The sequence below is a fragment of the Diachasma alloeum genome, unplaced genomic scaffold, assembly GCF_001412515.2.
Source record: "Diachasma alloeum isolate Michigan unplaced genomic scaffold, Dall2.0 Dall_scaffold_00956, whole genome shotgun sequence".
Taxonomy (NCBI): domain Eukaryota; kingdom Metazoa; phylum Arthropoda; class Insecta; order Hymenoptera; family Braconidae; genus Diachasma; species Diachasma alloeum.
The window spans coordinates 59,178-77,226 of NW_021681073.1; the positions used below are offsets into that span (position 1 = coordinate 59,178).

The window sequence follows — 18,049 nt, forward strand, 5'->3', positions numbered from 1 at the left end:
ACAAAATCCACCACATCCCCTCCCCACATCATGGAGAGAATGATTTCGTTTTCATTTTTTTGCGTAGTCAAAAAACAAGAAACAAAAAATACAAAGGATCACGTGAAGAGTCAATTTTTGCTTCCGAATGGAAGCATTGTAATCGATCTATTTTTCGATTTTCTAATTTTGCTTGGAAATGATGTAGAATGATCTGAAACGTAAAAATACGAAGTTTGGAGACCATGTCTGTCAGTGTCAATGTCCATCGCCACCTGTCCGGTGGTCATTTTTTGGAAAATCGAGTAATAAATTGACTAAACTTATTCCAAAAAATCTGAAATTTTGTCAGATTATAGTACGTAACTAGGACTAACCCTGTGCCAAATTTCAGCCTGATCGATCAAATACTTTCTGAGAAAAAGCTATTCGTTTTTCGTTAATATCTTCGAAACTAGCCAACCGATTTCAATTTTTTGTTTTCAAAATATTCGTCTCGATGCCTTCTATTTGAATCAATTAAAACATACATACCCGTTCATACAAAGTTTTCGAGATATTTCAGATTTTCAGTTTTTTCATAAAAATCCTTGTAATCACGCTAGCTTGTGTAAAAATTGAGATATCAACTTGAAATTTGGAGAGAATCTTCCCTCCACGATGATAATTTTTCCTATTGAAAATGAGCTCAATCGACCGAGTAGTTTCGGAGATATTCGATTTTCCCTGAAAACCTTCTGTCTGCGATAGCTCAAAAACTATTCGACCGATTTCATTTTTTTTTTCAAAATATTCATCTTGATGCCTTCTATCTGAATCAATCAAAAAATATATACCCGTTCATATAAAGTTTTCGAGATATTTCAGTTTTTCAGTTTTTTCATAAAAATCCTTGTAATCTCTAGCTTGCGCAAAAATTGATATATCGACTTGAAATTTGGACAGGATCTTCCCCCCACGATGACATTTTGTCCTATTGAAAATGAGCTCAATCGACCGACTAGTTTCCGAGATATTCGACTTTCCCTGAAAACTTTCTGCGATAGCTCAAAAACTTTGTATGAACGGGTATATATGTACATTCTGTGGTTACTCGTTTCAATATTTGTTTCGATGTCATCTATCTAATCAATTAAAACACATCTACCCGTTCACAGCAAGTTTTCAGAGAAAGTCGAACTACGATCCATTCGGAAGCTTACTACCAATGAAATTGGTAGAAATGAAAGAAAGAGAAAGAATTATAACACAAAAGTAACAGTCTGATGGCTTCTGCCAAAAAGGCAGCCCCTGCTTGTTTATTTTATTTGATACTTTCTGAACATGTCGACTTATTATCGTTGCTAAAAAGCTATTTGTTTTTGAATCGTTTTTCGCTAATATCTTCGAAGCTAGTCAACCTATTTCAATTTTTTTTTCAAAATATTCGTTTCGATGCCTTCTATCCGAATCAATCAAAACATATATACCCGTTCATACAAAGTTTTCGAGATATTTCCGTTTTTCTGTTTTTTCATAAAAATCCTTCTAGCTTGTGCAAAAATTGAGATATTAACTTGAAATTTGTACAGAATCTTCCTCTCATGATAACAATACTTTCCATTGAAAATTAGCTCAATCGCATAGGTAGTTTCCGAGATATTCGACTTTCTCTGAAAACCTTTTATGTGCAACAGCTTAAAAACTACGCAACCGATTTCAATTTTTTTTTTTCAAAATAATTGTTTCGAGGCCTTCTATCCAAATGCCTTCTATTTCATTCGGAAGCTTACTACCAATGGAATTAGTAGAAATGAAAGAAAGAAAAAGAGTTATATAACACATAAAGTAACGATCAGATGGCTTCGGCCAAAAAGGCTCGAACCCCTTCTTATTTTAATATATATTGATGGGTTGATGAATTCGAGATATTAATGTAGTTAATTATTCCCTACTGATAAAATTGGAGGAGTTATTAACGTAGTTTGTAATAATTCATCAAATTAAAAAAAAAACTATTCTGACATTTTATGGCAATAAATGTCATTGAATGTCAAAAAAGGCGAGAGAGAACTCCCAGGACAGTCACCATATTATGGCCAATTCTGTGAAAATTCGTCAAATTATGATAGATTATGGCGAAAATTGCCATTTAATGGTGAAAAATGTAATTAAATGAAATAAAAGGAGAGGAAACTCGCAGGGCAGTCGACATATTATGACAAATTATGGCAAATTCTGTGAAAATTCATCAAATTATGACAGAGTTTTCTGAGAAATTATGACATTATATGACCTACCTGTTTCAAACCACGGTCATTTATTGTCAATTTCTGACCAGAAATGTCGACTTCGGACATATGACAGATTCTGACACAGTATGACATATTCTAACAAATTTTCTACGAAAAAATTTGTCAAAATTGACAGATTTTGACATTTTCTATCAAAATTTGTCAGAATCTGTGGACCCGATTTCCACGAGGGTATTCGCATAAAATCAGGGATATATGTCGGTGATGTAAAATGGAAAGAAATGAAACAGAGTAACGTTTCCAGTTGCTAAGACCATTTGCAATTGAAAGAAAAAAAACATTATTTTCTACTTCCGCATGGAAGTAGAGACAACCAGTATTAAAGGTATGAGAATCCAATTGATGTAGAAGAGCTACCAAAAATAGTATATTACGCAACAAGTGCGTAATGGGTTTTTTGGCTCGTGGGAAGTTGTAAAACGAGCCGAAGGCGAGTTTTACAATCCCACGAGTCAAAAAACACAATTACGCACGAGTTTCGTATACTATTTTATGTCATAGGGCCCAGAATCCGCGATTCTACCGAGCGAAGCGAGGTTAGAATCGCGTGATTCTGGGCAGCTATGACATAAAGATGATTTTCGAAATCGTTCATGGACGTGTTCCGTGTGTCTGTGGCAATGTATTCTATACACTGCTTGCACCGATCTCTGGTTTTTCATTTCTGATCGACGTTAGGACATCAATAAATATATGAAAAAACCTCGACATTTTTCATACTTTCTCCTGATACCCAATAATCCGGAACCTTAAAACATGGAAAGTTCAATTGCTGGTGGACTCTCGATTTTTCCCTAACGGTAATCACTACGTTCATCGACCAATGTACGTACAACACAGCTGTCCCAAAGCCACCCAAGGTCACGTTTCCTTCGGCATTCCAGTGGTCTCCCCTCTTCCACTCTTTCCTAGGCGTTTTTTACCACTGACTCGTTCCATACAACATACGGGAAGCGAAAAACGGTTATGAAACTTGTGGAATTTTCATCAGAATTCACTGTATAAAAATGAGAAAGTATTCATTAAAAGAATTTGTGAATACCATTATATGGCAAGTTTATGGGTAGTTTAAAAGATATGGAGAGATTTTCAATGTGCAAAAATACATTTTATCGAAGCGAAAAGGTTTCTCATCGAATATAAATCTCATGGTTTTGTAGTACGATATGAATATGTGCGTAGATACCGGAGATAGAAAAGAGTATTCAATATATTTTCTTTTCGTTTTGAGGGGGGCAGGTTTTCTTCTATGATGTTGCCTTATATCCCAATCCTTAGAAAGTTACGATCCACTCTAATTTAAATAACTGCAATCATTTCTGGGAATATTAGAGATGGAGGGGAATAGAAGATATCAGCTCGTCATGGCTCCATCTCTTCAGTCTTTTTTATGTTTACTGATCACTGACAAATACTCGATTTGAAATTCCGTAAGATTTGGAAATATTCCTGTTAAGGGGGGATCCTGGTGAAATTTGAACGTCTTCGGTTGATGAAAATAACTATCGAGCGACTTTTGATATATAATGGGGTACCTGAACAACTAAGAAAAATTGCGTACACAATCAATTTTACTCCGTACGTCAGGCGAAAACGTAGTTTTTGGCTTTGAAATGCACCTCGCATCACAGTTTTCATCCAATTCAAACTTTTTTTTCAAAATGTTAGAATCCATCAAATAAAAATAGGCAGGGGAGGGTGGGGCAAAATGGAACGGTACAAAAAAAGAATATAGAGCGAAATTCAGACAACTTTTTTTTTTCACCTTATGTGAGCTCAAAAATGATGATTCGGGGTTAAGTCAGTGACATCAGTCTACTCTGTAGTTATCGCTATCTTGTAATCTAAGGGAGATAGGAGAATTTTGATAAGGACCCTTTTGTAGAGAATTTCAAGGGCTATAAAAACGGTCATTATAAAAATTTTGCTATCTTCATTGTAAAAAAGATAATTCAAGGTTAAAAAACTGAAGAAAAATCTGATGTCTGTAAATTCAATTATAGAGTAATAGACGATTATAGATAAATAAATAAGACCTTTGGAATATTACTATTGTTCTATGAATAAATTGAATATTAAAAAAAGGTCCTATAGTTTTTGAAAACCAAAATTCACTACCGTTCCATTTTGCCCCACTCTCCCCTTTTCTTGGAAATTAATAGAAATCTGGAAAGTTAAGGTAAATGAATTTTTGAATTTTCAATTGATTGAAAATTGAAGAATACATTATATGACTTAGTTTACTAAAGTTTACTAATGTTTTGATTGAAAATTCAGATGAGTTGAGGAATTCGCATCTTTCTGCTCTTCAAAAATTTCGAATTCCAATGAATTTTCATTATTTTTCCCCTGTATCGAAATCAGTCACTGTTTTGAAAATATTTAGGCAATTGTTCATGAAATTTCAGTTTTCTTTCAACTATTCAGCCTACTAAAGGAGAGGAAAATGTGACATTTTATCTCAAATCATTCGTTCCGGTGTCATACACTGAGAGAACAATCGTCATAATATCACAAAACTAATTTCTTGTGCCAAATATTTCATCTCTTGAGGATAAATTTCTTGGGATAAGAATTTTTTGTACCGTTCCATTTTGCCCCGCGTTCCATTTTGCCCCATCGTTCCATTTTGTCCCGCCGTTCCATTTTGCCCAACCCTCCCCTATTTTTTTCGATTATCTCAATTTGATCATGGATCATGGATCATGGAAAAATAAAATTTTTTCGGTTTACTTTTTTCATACCGTATAAACATGATTATTCTGAGTAGTTGAACATCAAAATAGTATATAAAAGGTGTTTTCAGGGGAAAAATTTTGATTTGTAAGGTATGAAAAAAGTAAAAAAACGAGTAAACCGAAAAAATTCAATTTTTCTATGACCTAATTGAAATAAATGAAAAAATGCCTAGTTTTATTCTATGGAATCTAATGAACATTTTGAAAAAAGAAAAGTTTGCATCGGATGAATATTGTGGTGCGAAGAGCATTTCAAAGCCAAAAATACGATAAACGACGTTTTCACCCGACGTACAGAGTAAAATGGGCTTGGTAGAGGAGAGTTGGGCAAAATGGGACGTTTCGTGATTTTCTCTAATTGTCAATATCTTCATTTCTAAGTGATATTAAGATATTGGCAATTGGAAAAGATCTCCATACGTCCCATTCTCTCCGACTCTCCCCTATGATTTTTTTTAGTTTTAGATGCCCCATGATACATCAAAAAATTAAGAGAATTAGAATTTAGAGAGAAAAAATTTCCGCTTCACCCAGCCGGGAATCAAACCCGGGTTTTATCAAAAGGCGCTCGCTAATTATTTCTGTCAACCGAAACTTTCAAATTTCATCAGGGTCCCCCCCTCAATAAGGACTAAGATGAGTAGAAAAGTTGGCCGCAAAAAATATTTTTCTCTGAATGTATCGACTAAGCAATACTTCCGAGCTAGCAATCCAGATCACTCAAATGAATTTACGACTAATATTCATTTTCAAATTTGAGCAGATTCACGCTAAATCAGTAGGCCAAAAAAGTCGATGCTGGGGATTTTTGTCTTTTGTTTTTTTTTTTTGAAAAGATAGCCATTAGATGAAAATTTTGAAAAAAGAAAAATTATAAAGTGTTGATAATTGAAGGAGTTATATTTTTTTGAACATGGCTAGTTTTTGTCCAAAACAGTTTTTTTTTACCAAATTGGCCTCAATATTTCTGCGGGGTTTCAAGCTATCAAATCGCTCTTTAACACACTTGAAGAACATAAAAAAGCCTCGAAATTGAAATGTCATACATAGCAGTATCTTCAATTCAATGTGGTTTATACGAGAAACCTTTTTTTTTCAATCGTTAATTACTCAAAAAGCTCATTTTTTTTAATCTCAAATTTTGACCAACAATTGTCAGTAAAATGACAAGAAGTTTGGCGTCAATCAGAGTTTGTCTTTCGCCATAGTTCTGCAGTTATTAATTTTTTCGTCACGCTGTGACGAAAAGTGAACTTTTCGGCACGCTCCGCGTGCCTCAATATTTCAACTTCACACTCGTTGCCACCCCGTCGCACTTGTATCCTTCTATGATTTTAACCAGTTTCTAAAACTATCGTTCATTGATAAAAAATTTAAAAAAATAATTGTTTTTTCAAATAAAGTAACCAATGAAAATCTATATTGATAATACACATAAATGTCAGTAATCATTCACAAATACAGTAAAATCAATTGAACTATAAATCTCAACTTTTCCATTCAAGAAATAAATTTGAGAAGAAAATCTAGTTACAATAATAGTCTACAAATGAGCTGATACTGGGGATTTTCGACTCAATTTTTTTCTAAAAAGATGGCGATTAGACAAAAATTTTGAAAAAAAAATTTAATATATTGATAATTGAGGGAGTTATGATTGTTCAAAAAAGCCTACTTTTGGTCCAAAAAAATTGTTTTTTCCAAATTGGCCTCAATATTTCCACAGGGTTTCAGCTATCGCCCTTTGGCATACTCAAATAACATGAAAACCTCTTCAAAATGAGACGTCATACATAGCATTATCTTCAGTTTGATGGGGTTTACACGAGAAAACTTTCCTCTTTCAATCGTTAATTATTCAAAATAGTTATTTTCATCACAAGGTCGACAAAGTATTTTCTGACGAATGTGGCTTTGTATGGCTATAATCACATTCGTCAGAAAATACTTTTAGACCGTGTGATGAATGCAATTTTTGTGGAGGTTACACTCATTATATCGTCCATTATTCATCTTCAGTATGATTTTTTGAGCAAAAAATTATTATTTCTCTAATTATACAATGGAAATACATTTTTCAAAAAGCTTTCATTTGTTGGTAATCGAGAATTCAATTAAATTAAGTCATGTTCAATTATTCAATTAAATATTCATTTATTTGGGTGCTAATTGCATGAGTAATAGCGATTTTCGGTCATTTTTGATACTTGTCCCACTGAAATAGTATACTATACCGAAAATCGCTAATCAAACTTCCTCAAATCATAACTCCCTCAATTATCAATATATTAATTTTTTTTTTCAAAATTTTTGTCTAATCGCCATCTTTTCAGAAAAAAATTGAGTCGAAAATCCCCAGTATCGACTTTCTTGACATCCTGATTTGGCGTGGATCAGCTCATTTGTAGACTATTATTGTAACTAGATTTTCGTCTCAAACTTATTTCTTGAATGGAAAAGTTGACATTTATAGTTCAATTGATTTTACTGTATTTGTGAATGATTACTGACATTTATGTGTATTATCAATATAGATTTTCATTGGTTACTTTATTTGAAAAAACAATTGTTTTTTTAAATTTTTTTATCAATGAACGATAGTTTTTGAAACTGGTCAAAATCATAGAAGGACTTTGATGTTTTACTTGTACTCATTCTTGATTAAAAATGGTTTAACATTCACATGACTCTCTCATAGGGACATTTAAGTATAACAAGTCAAACGTTATGTGCTCAGTGGTCAATCATTGGCCAAGTACTGTCTGTTTTTTCCCTTCTCTGCGTTGTTGTTACGTATCCCTCCTGGGAAGCTTTTCAGGTATCAGCCTCATTGCAGCGGCATTTTCAAATGTTGATTATAATCTTCCTTAAGGTGGACAAGTTAACAATACGTTTTCTCGTTCACTCAATCTGGAGAAATACACAAATATCATAATTAGTCAAATAGTTCTGAATTATGTCACAGATTCTTAAACTCATAATAAATTAGCTTCATTCAAATAAAATTCTCAAATTATGGATAAGATTCTTATTCAGTTACAATAAATTTCTTGCGCGGTAAGAAATACTATATAAGGAATAAATTTTGTCTCCTAAGGTTCTTCATGAAATAATTATCCAGTCGCGAATATGCACAACGAAACGTTACAATCTGGATTATCATTTGAGTTGTTAACGATCAATTTCTTCAATTTTTTAATTTTAATTATTTTCTTTACAGGCCAGTGATGCAGGCAATGGACATAAGATTCACTATGTATCCAGTGAGTTTGATAATAAGCGCGATATTCTTAGCGGCAACACTTGCAGCAGGTTGGCTCTTACCTGCATCTCATCATGTACTACATTGGCGCTGTCAAACCCACCACGTTGTATGTCTAATGCTTGGTGATTTACTGATGGCTGTGATACAATTGGCTAGTAATTCACTTCATGGCAATAGCTGCAAGGCACTTGGTGAGTCACCAAATGAATTTTTATCTCCTCCATTCTATTCGCATGATGATTTCAAATTAGTCATTCACTTTGAACACTGGGAACACTGAAAGGAATTTTCATCCAAATGTAGATTCCGGGTTCAATCAAATATTTCCCTCGGAGCAGAGATATTCGAGACTAGATTCATTAAGCTAAATCATTTAAGAGGGCACGAGGGTAAAAAAAAACTATCGAAATGCGGGCAAATCTGAGCTCCATAAATTCTCATCGTTTGGTGAATTCCGAGGCTCAAAAGTGGTCACCACCAAATCCTTAGCATCACGAAAGTGTTATGGAACAAGTTGAGGGTGGTGTGAGAAGGATAAATATTTTTAATAAATGATTACAAATACGAGGTGGTTGACAGGTCTGGTCGTCGCCATGCTTGGATCCGCTTCCCTGGACCGCAAGGTACTTCCAAGATGGCGGCGCTCACAGCTGTCAGCTACCTCGTACTTTTAAACATTAAAAAAAAATACGTATCCTTCTCAGAACACCCTGAACTTGTTCCATAACATTTTCGAAGTACTAAAGATTTGGTGTTGATAACTTTTGAGCCTCGGAATTCACCAAATGAAGAGAATTTGTGGAGCTCAGATTTGCCCGCATTTCGGTAGTTTTTTTTTACACTCGTGCCCTCTTAATATTTTATCGGGCAATGTATTTAGATTACGTGACGGTATGAATGTCAAAATATTTGCAATAACCATCCGTGTGAAATACCTATAGCGAGAAACCGTGAGCTCGTGAGACATGGCCTTTAGTTCTTGACGAGAAAAATACCAGACCGATATGGCTCTCGCATTCTTACATAAAACAAGAATACGTTTGAGGTAATCGGAGACTTGGTTTCACAAAACTTCTCAATTGGAAACGCTAACTATCAAAACGCCACCTATGAATGGCGGATATTGTGCTGCACACAGACAGTATACAACCCAATTTGGGCTTGTGTTAGCGTGTATATGGGAAGCCTAAAATCGTCCATATTGGTGAACACGAGCGCCGCCATCGGTAATTAGCGGTCCCAATAGTTTCATGTCGCTATTCGTACGTGTGTGTGTGTGTTGAAGAATTCATCATCTGGAAAAGAACTTGCAGTTATGTGATAGGCTTACACTTCCACAAATCGAATCGTTTTTTATCTCTAATATACATGGAAAATCATGGAATAAAATTTTCTGATATTTTTAAAAAAGAGTCATTTACACCTAGTCAGTATCTGGCGGAATCGTTCATTTAAAAATGATATCATACCAAGCGCACTTTTTGATTCAAATTTCACGTGAGAATCATGGACTTTCTAATCAATCGAATTAGACTTTTCTCGTCGTATTGTCATCAAATAAATGCGTGGGGCTTCGGAAAATATGAAAACAATTTTTTTACTATTCAACTTACTCGTGTCAATTGTCCAATTTTACAAGGAAAAATGCTCCTAGTTCCTGGTGAACTAGAAGATTCATTATGTCGACCATCTAAAGATTGGAAATTAAAAAAAAAACATTCTTATGGGTGATGAAAAATGGAAAATTTTGCCCTCTAATAAATCGAAATTGGATGAGTAGAACACGAGTTATTGTGAAAAAACGGAACAATTTGAAAAAAATCACGCCCGGTCGCGCGCTTCGCGCGCTCCCTCTGGGGTATGACTGGTAGGGGTTGGTGGAATTGGGTGTGACTCATTACGGGTCGAACCAATAACTTCCCGGCCATTTGTTTTTGTTGACGCTGGGGTCATGCCACAGTGAATGCGGCGCACGCTATACGCAACGCTAGTCATTGTCAGAAATATTCGGAAAACAGTTGGATAATTATTTCATGCATTGCATGCGTTTAGCGTTGCATCCATTGTTATGTGGCATTATCCTTAGGGTGATTTCGCAAAGAACTCATTTGCAATTTAATTTAACTCTTATTTAACTTCAGTCAAGTTTGAGTTAAACCCACTTTTTACTTGACCCACTTCAAAATTCTCTTAACTCCGAAGTTGATCCACTTAACAATTTGCAACTTCAAAGTTGACCCACTTCAAAATTTTGTAACTTCAAAGTTAACCCACTCTAAGATTTTCCAACTTTCCTTTTTTTTTAATCGCAAAATTTGAAAGTTTTATTTAACAAATTCAACAACCACTGAGGCGATTCTGCTCAAAATCTAATGAGAATCAAGTTATGTGGAGACGCATCGATTACACAAAATTAATTGAAATCCCATCGTTACCTAAGGTAAAATGGTCGAATTTCTATGAAATTAACGCTTCTTGGCATTTTTTTACAAGTTTTATGTGGATAAATACAAAACCGCTGAGTCAGTTATCTTCATAAACTAAACAGTTCTACGTTACATGAACACACATCGTTTGAAGGTAGAAAAAAATCAATCGCTTCATTCGTTCAGGAGATATCGTTGGACAAAATGTTGGTTGCATACGTACACATATACACACAGGCACACGCACGCACACACACACACGAACATGTCTTCAAAATTCGTTAAAAATGATTCTAAACTTCAAGAAACGTGGACATATCATGAAAATTCCACATTCGATTTCCGGGGTCATTACTATAACTACCCGATAGATCGGGAAGTTAAAAATCATATTTCTGAACTGGGCTGTCAAAAAAATCTGAAAAAATTTGAGAGATAGTTTTTCAAGCCTCCTAATTGTAGAAAAAATCACCATCAATTTTCAAGAGGGTGAGGGTTAGCTGTTGACTCATTTGGCATGGAATACCTCATATACAGGGTGTTGAGGGCACTCACCTTACAAATATAAGGGGTATGTAGGGTGAAAAAATATAAGAATAAAGGTGCAGGAATTAATTAAATCGGATAATAAACATTTAAATGATAGCGATAAGAATTTTCTATTTATTGAGCCAATGATATCATGCTCGACGGCGGCCATGACATGGCCGTCATTAAACGGTAACGTTGTTGACGGCGGTAGTCTAGATATAGTGTTATGGAGGGTTCAATGTCTAAATCCCCGACGTGATATCTGGGGATTCTAGTGACTATTGACAATAGGTTGAGAATCGATCGGTGGCGACCTCAAGTGAATGAATGTCCGTCAGTTTAAATGGACGAACTAACGATACATGGGTTTAGAAGTGAAACGAGGAGAATAAGATTGGAAAATTCAAGAGTTTTTAATGGAGACTATTGATTTGTATTTCCCAAACATAATAGGGGGATTACAACATTTATTAATTATCATGAGATAATAATGCGATAGAGTGTCTGAACCGACCATCCTTCTTTTTTGCTATTCATTATTTTTTTCCATTATTTCATTTAATTAAAAAACCATGATGGCAATAATATCAGCTACCTTAGGAACATTCTGTCGTAAGAACATCAATTTTATCATTTTCTCCTTCCCTGATAGGACGATTGGACGAGATGAAAATATCAAAATCTAAAATTTCTCCATGACCGGGAATGTAAGGAAGTCGCTTTTCACGGTTTTCCCCCTACCATACAGTCTTTAGCGGAGAGAATGTAGTCTCGAATCTAGTATTGGGATGAAATTAGAGTCTCGCGATAAGGCTTTCAATGGAATTCATTTTTGCGGCAATCTCATGTGCAGTACGTGTCACAGCGAAAATTGAAGATATTTTACAACGTGATAATTTTGACGACTGCTGCCGCAATAGTTACTACGGTACTTATAGCTACAGCTATCACGGCAGTTTCTGTGGAACTTGTGGCGACAGGCACTGCGACAGTGTGTGTGGCAGTTTTGGCAACAGGCATCGGGACAATTAAGGCAATAGTCACTGCGGCACTTGTAGTGACAGCCACCACGACACTTAACGCGAGTGCGACCGCGATAATTTTTGCAGCAGTTGTAGTTACAGCTACCGCGACAATTAAGGCGATAGTTACTGTGGCACTTGTAGCGACAGCCACCGCGACACTTGAGGAAACCGCCACCGTGATTGTTACTGGGATACTTGTACCTGCAGATATCGCGACAATTGGGGCCACTATCATTGCGATTGATACTGCGGCATTTGTGGATATAACTACTGCGACAATAAAGTCAACTACGACCGCGATGGTTACTGTGGCCCTTGTAGCTATCCCCACCGTAATAATTGAGGCGACAGTTACTGCGGTACTTATAGCTACAGCCACTGCGAGATTTGGGGTTATTGCCACCGCGATAGTTAGTACGGTACTAGGAACTACAGTTATCGCGACAATTGAGGCGACTACTACCGTGATAGTTACTACGGCACTTGTAACTACAGCTATCGAGACAGTTTTTGTGGCACTTGTAGCGACAGCCACCGCGACAATTGGTGCCATTGTTAATGCGTTAGTTACTGCGGCACTTGTAGCGACAGCCACTCCGACAGTGTGTGTGGCAGTTTTAGCTACAGCCGTCGAGACAATTGAAGTAAACGCTACTGCAATTATTACTACGGGACTAGTAGACGCTGCTACAATTTTGGTGACTACTACCGGGTTAGCTACTGCAGCACTCATAGCTTTAGACATCACGCCGGTGTCTGTGGGATCTTCAGTGACACCACATCTCCAATTCTGGCGATCGTTACCACGTGTTACGTATTTTCGTAATTGGAAAATACACGTATGAATACGTGACACATGATAGTTACTGCGGCATTTTTAGCTATAGCTACCGCGACAATCCATGATTCTCAATTTTATTGTAGGCAGAGTTTGGAATTGTTACAGATGTTTAAATTTCGACAATAACTATAAAATTATTCAACTGTTAGATACTCTGAGAAGTTCTGCACAATGGATACCCGGTTGGGAAACAATGAAATCGAAGAAGAGTGGGGTAAAATGGGACGCGAAAACGTAACAACGAGTGCATTTATCCGACAAAGTTTGGAATTGTTACAAATGATTCAATTTCGACAAAAATTATAGAATTAATGAACTGTTAGACGCTCTGAGAAGTTCTGCACAATGGATACCCGATTAGGAAATAATGAAATGGAATGAGAGTGGGGTAAAATGGGACGCGTAAACGTAACAACGAGTGCATTTACCCGATAGAGTTTGCAATTGTTACAAATGATTCAGTTTCGACAATAATTATAGAATTATTGAACTGATAGACGCTGTGAGTAATTCTGCACAATGGATACTCGTTTGAGAAACAATAAAATCGAAGGAGAGTGAGGTAAAATGGGACACGAAAACGTAACAACGAGTGCATTCACTCGATAGAGTTTGGAGTTGTTACAAATGATTCAATTTCGACAATGATTATAAAATTATTAGACTGATAGACGCTCTGCGAAGTTCTGCACAATGGATACCCGGTTGGAAAAGAATGAAGTCGAAGAAGAGTGGGGTAAAATGGGACGCGAAAATGTAACAATGAGTGCATTTACTCGATATTGTAGCTATGGTTTTATTCTGAGAATGAGGTCCCCGGAAAAACATGGTCGGTATTTACTAATTCGAGGACGTAGAACACGAATATTTTGGTTATTTTTACATCCGATTTGCCATAGGTATTATTATTAACAATTTAGTCGTTTAGAACGTGTTATTCCGTACCCATGACAGATACGGAAAAAAAATCAAATTGAAAAATGTTGCGCCAGTTATTTAAAATAACTTTTATTGTATGCAAAATTTCCATTAATCCATTTGTTAAAGAGATAACGCCCAGAGAGACTTACGCGAGCGCACGACCGTTCGTTCTGGGATGAACGTCATGCTCATTACGGGACAGTTTTGAATCAGATAAATCCTTCGCCTGAAAATTCATCGGTTATTTCCCTTAAGTTTCCCTGTCCAGCAACACGTGTGTGCAATTTGGCACGAAATCCCCCCACGTTACCAATTTCTATGATTTGTTCCGCGTTTTCATTTATCACGTCTTCCCATCAGCTGAGAACACCCTTAATGTTCTCCTTTTCATCTTGATGACCCTTTCTCATTGCAATAGGAAATCTCTATAAACTACGTGAAATTGAAAACATCCAGTTTTGCCGATAATTTAGAGATTTCTTGTCAATCATACCACAGGAAAACTGGAATACTAGAATTGAAAACATAGAATAAGGAACGAAATTGCTAGGACTTACTTTGGTAATGTTACTGGTTTCTTCACAGGAATATGGAGTGGCTCGTGTGTACAAATTGTTATGCATACCTGAATTGATTCTCGAAAATTTGCTGACGGCGAAATACAGAGAGCACTGAAGTAGGTGAGAGAGGTTTCTGTATTCCGCGCGACATAATGATCCAAGATTAAAGTGTACATTCGTGATGACTGTCATTAAAAGCGTTACATATTCAATGTTACCGCGAAAATTCCGGGAGAACCTTAATTTTTGCAGCGGCTGTCGCCACCAGTACCGCAGGAACAGCCGCGATAGATATTGTTACAAGTACCGCAGTAACTATCGCGGTAGTAGTCGCCTCAATTGTCGCAATAACTGTAGTTCCAAGTACTGTAATAACAATCGCGGTAGCAGTCGTCAAAATTATCGCGTTGTAAAATATCCTCAATTTTCGCTGTGACACGTACTGCACACGAGATTGCCGCAAACATGAATTCCATTGGAAGCCTTATCGCGAGACCCTAATTTCATCCCAATACTAGATTCGAGACTATACTCTCTCCGCTAAAGACTGTACAGTAGGAGGAAAACCGTGAAAAGCGACTTCCTTACATTCCCGGTCATGGAGAAATTTTAGATTTTCATATTTTGATCTCCTCCAATCGTCCTATTATCAGGGAAGGAGAAAATGATGAAATTGATGTTCTTACGACAGAATATTCATAAAGTAGTTGATATTATTGCGACTATGGTTTTTTAATTGAATGCAATAATGGAAAAAAATAATGAATAGCAAAAAAGAAGGATGGTCGGTTCAGACATTCTATCGCATTATTATTATCTCATTATAATTAATAAATGTTGTAATCCCCCTATTATGTTTGGGAAATACAAATCAATAGTCGCAATTAAAAACTCTTGAATTTTGATAGTACCTTCAAATGATGTTGTAAAACTACGAATGATAAAATGAGCATCATAACGAGAGAGATTGTGAAATACAATGGGAATAGTATGAATCTTGATATGCAAGGTTACAACTTCTATGTGCTACTCCTCGATATTTTCCAGTTAGATGACAATGATCACGAACCTTATCACTTTCACTCAAAGGTTTTTTACATATGTAGCATGTCACTGCTGATTGGAAATCTTCAGTTTGCTGAGTTGATAAGTTTTCCATTTCCAGATTGGTCTTTAAGTATTTATCTACTCTGTATGCTAGCAACTTCATCTCCGTTGAAAACCATGGGTTTTGAGTTCTGATAATGCATCATCAAAAGCACATTTTACATAGAATGCGATACTATGAGGTATATGATGATCATTCTCTTTTGAATCTATCAAACATTCTAAATCTGCGTAAACGACAAATGGGACGGTTTCTGCATGTTTGAAATTCTTAAAGTTCAATATTTTATCTTTCTCTTCAGGCGTGAAAGTCAATTGTGCTCTCTCATGCAAAATTTATTTACAATAATAAAATCGGATGAGGTTCAAGAAGAAATAAAACATTTCACCACGAAAAACGAAGTGATTCTCCTTGCCACAAAATTGAGCTGTTGGTTTGATCATTTTATTGTTAATCATCTAATCGTGAGGCTAGAAGACTTCCAAGAGACTGATTCTGGGTGGGCGTTGGGTGAAATAATAAATTTAGTGGTCAATGTCAATAAATTTGAACCCTTGACAAGTGGGGACTCGACATTCATCAAGCTGCCGAAAGATATACAAGCCAAGAAAGCTGTGGTCAATATAAAAAACAGGGATCACTTCTGTTTCTTGTGGGCAGTGACGGCAGCTCTTCATCCTACAAGTGTTAATGCAGATCGGAAAATTTCGTATCCTGATTTCCATAAAATACTTAAATATGAAGGTCTCAGTTTTCTGATGATACTCAAAGGTATTCCCAAGTTTGAGGAGATAAATGATCTGAGGATCAATGTTTATGGTATGGAATCACATGGTCATAATAACACCATCTTCCCTGTGTACCTGAGTAAGAAAGTTACAACTCGAGAAACAATCCACTTATTAATGGTTGAGAGTAATGCAAATGAGTGTGATGAACCAATCTTCCACTTCGCAGGGATTCGCAATTTATCACGTTTAGTTACAGGGTGTCCCATAGTATGTGACAAAAGTAAATTGCGAATAACTTGAATACGGTTAAGTGTAAATAATTGTTGTTCTTTTTATTGTACACAGAACATTCGAAAAATTATAATACAATCCCTTCCAAGTGTCCGCCATCACTTGTACTACAGAACTCTATCCTACGCTCGAAGCTGGTATAGATGCGCTGTATTATGTTTTCATCAATAGCTCGGACAGCATCCCTAATTGCGTCTTGCAACTCTTCCACAGTCGTCGGATGCTTTTCATAGCACTTGTCCTTGAGAAAACCCCACAGGCAAAAATCACAGGGATTTAAGTCAGGACTGTAAGGCGGCCATTCCATGCCCCCATGGGCATACTTAGGGTAACCTAAACCTAACACACGAGTGCCGTAAACGGAAAAAAGTGTTTCAAATACTCCAGTAGTCCTGTGTGGGGCGGCACCATCTTGCATGAAGTAGAAATTCTTGACTAATTGATTTTTTCGTGCCCAAGGAAAGAAGTTCTTTTTCAAGAACTCACAGTAAATGTCAGCATTAATTATCCGACTCTCGAGGAATTCAAGGAAAACACCCTTTATGGTAACTGCCGCCCATGCAGTAACTTTTTTCGGGTGTGAGGACTTGGTTTCAACGACGTAAGGTGACTCAGTCCCCCAAAAGCGAAAATTTGGTTTATTTACCAAGCCACCTAAGTAGAAATATGCTTCGTCAGAGAAGATGATATTCTGTGCCTTCATCCCCTTGGATTCAAAAAGATTGTAAAGTTCTTGGCAAAATTCCACACGACGAACCATCGCTTCTTCAGTTAAAAATTGATGTACAGAAATTTTGTAGGGATGGAAGTTTAAAAACACTTTTAAATTACAGTGAAGTGAAGTTCTCGAGACTTTCAAGGTTTGGGAAGCCTTCCGAAGAGAATCATTTGGATATTTTTTGAAATGTTCTTCAGTTGTGCGGATAACCTCATGCCTCCTATCGTCTAGTGTACCATATTGATTTCTCAATTAACCTGAAAATACCCATGAATTGGTCGAAAAATACGTAAATCTTCAAAAAAAAAGAAAAAAAAAATTTGGTTATGTAGTTCATTCACTCTATTTACCGTCTGAGACTCGAATCAGACACTCCAGTGTGTGTGCTATACTTAGAATGAAATGCTCTTATTGCTGCAGTGGTTGAATCTCCTCTTCGGTGATATGATTTGATGAGGAATGTTTTTTGTTCAATGGTTAGGTTTTCCATTTTAGTGTTCTAATTCGCGAGCGACTGAAGTATGGATGAAATTTGCGGCGAGTCTCCACTTCAACCATATATTAGACTTTAGACTGCGCTGTCACCTTGCGGTATACAACGCAATTTACTTTTGTCACATA

At 36.3% G+C, this 18,049-nt stretch overlaps 1 protein-coding gene across 1 annotated transcript in view; it reads left to right on the plus strand.

The window, feature by feature from the left end:
- The window catches only part of LOC107045490 (probable G-protein coupled receptor Mth-like 1), a 39,104-nt gene extending 26,839 nt beyond the window's left edge, over positions 1–12,265 (plus strand). Inside the window, exons 3-4 of the mRNA XM_015267792.1 lie at positions 8,232–8,467; positions 12,087–12,265. Coding sequence (XP_015123278.1) covers positions 8,232–8,467; positions 12,087–12,265 — 415 coding nt within the window. The remainder of the gene's footprint in view (positions 1–8,231; positions 8,468–12,086) is intronic.
- Positions 12,266–18,049: the final 5,784 nt, after the last annotated feature.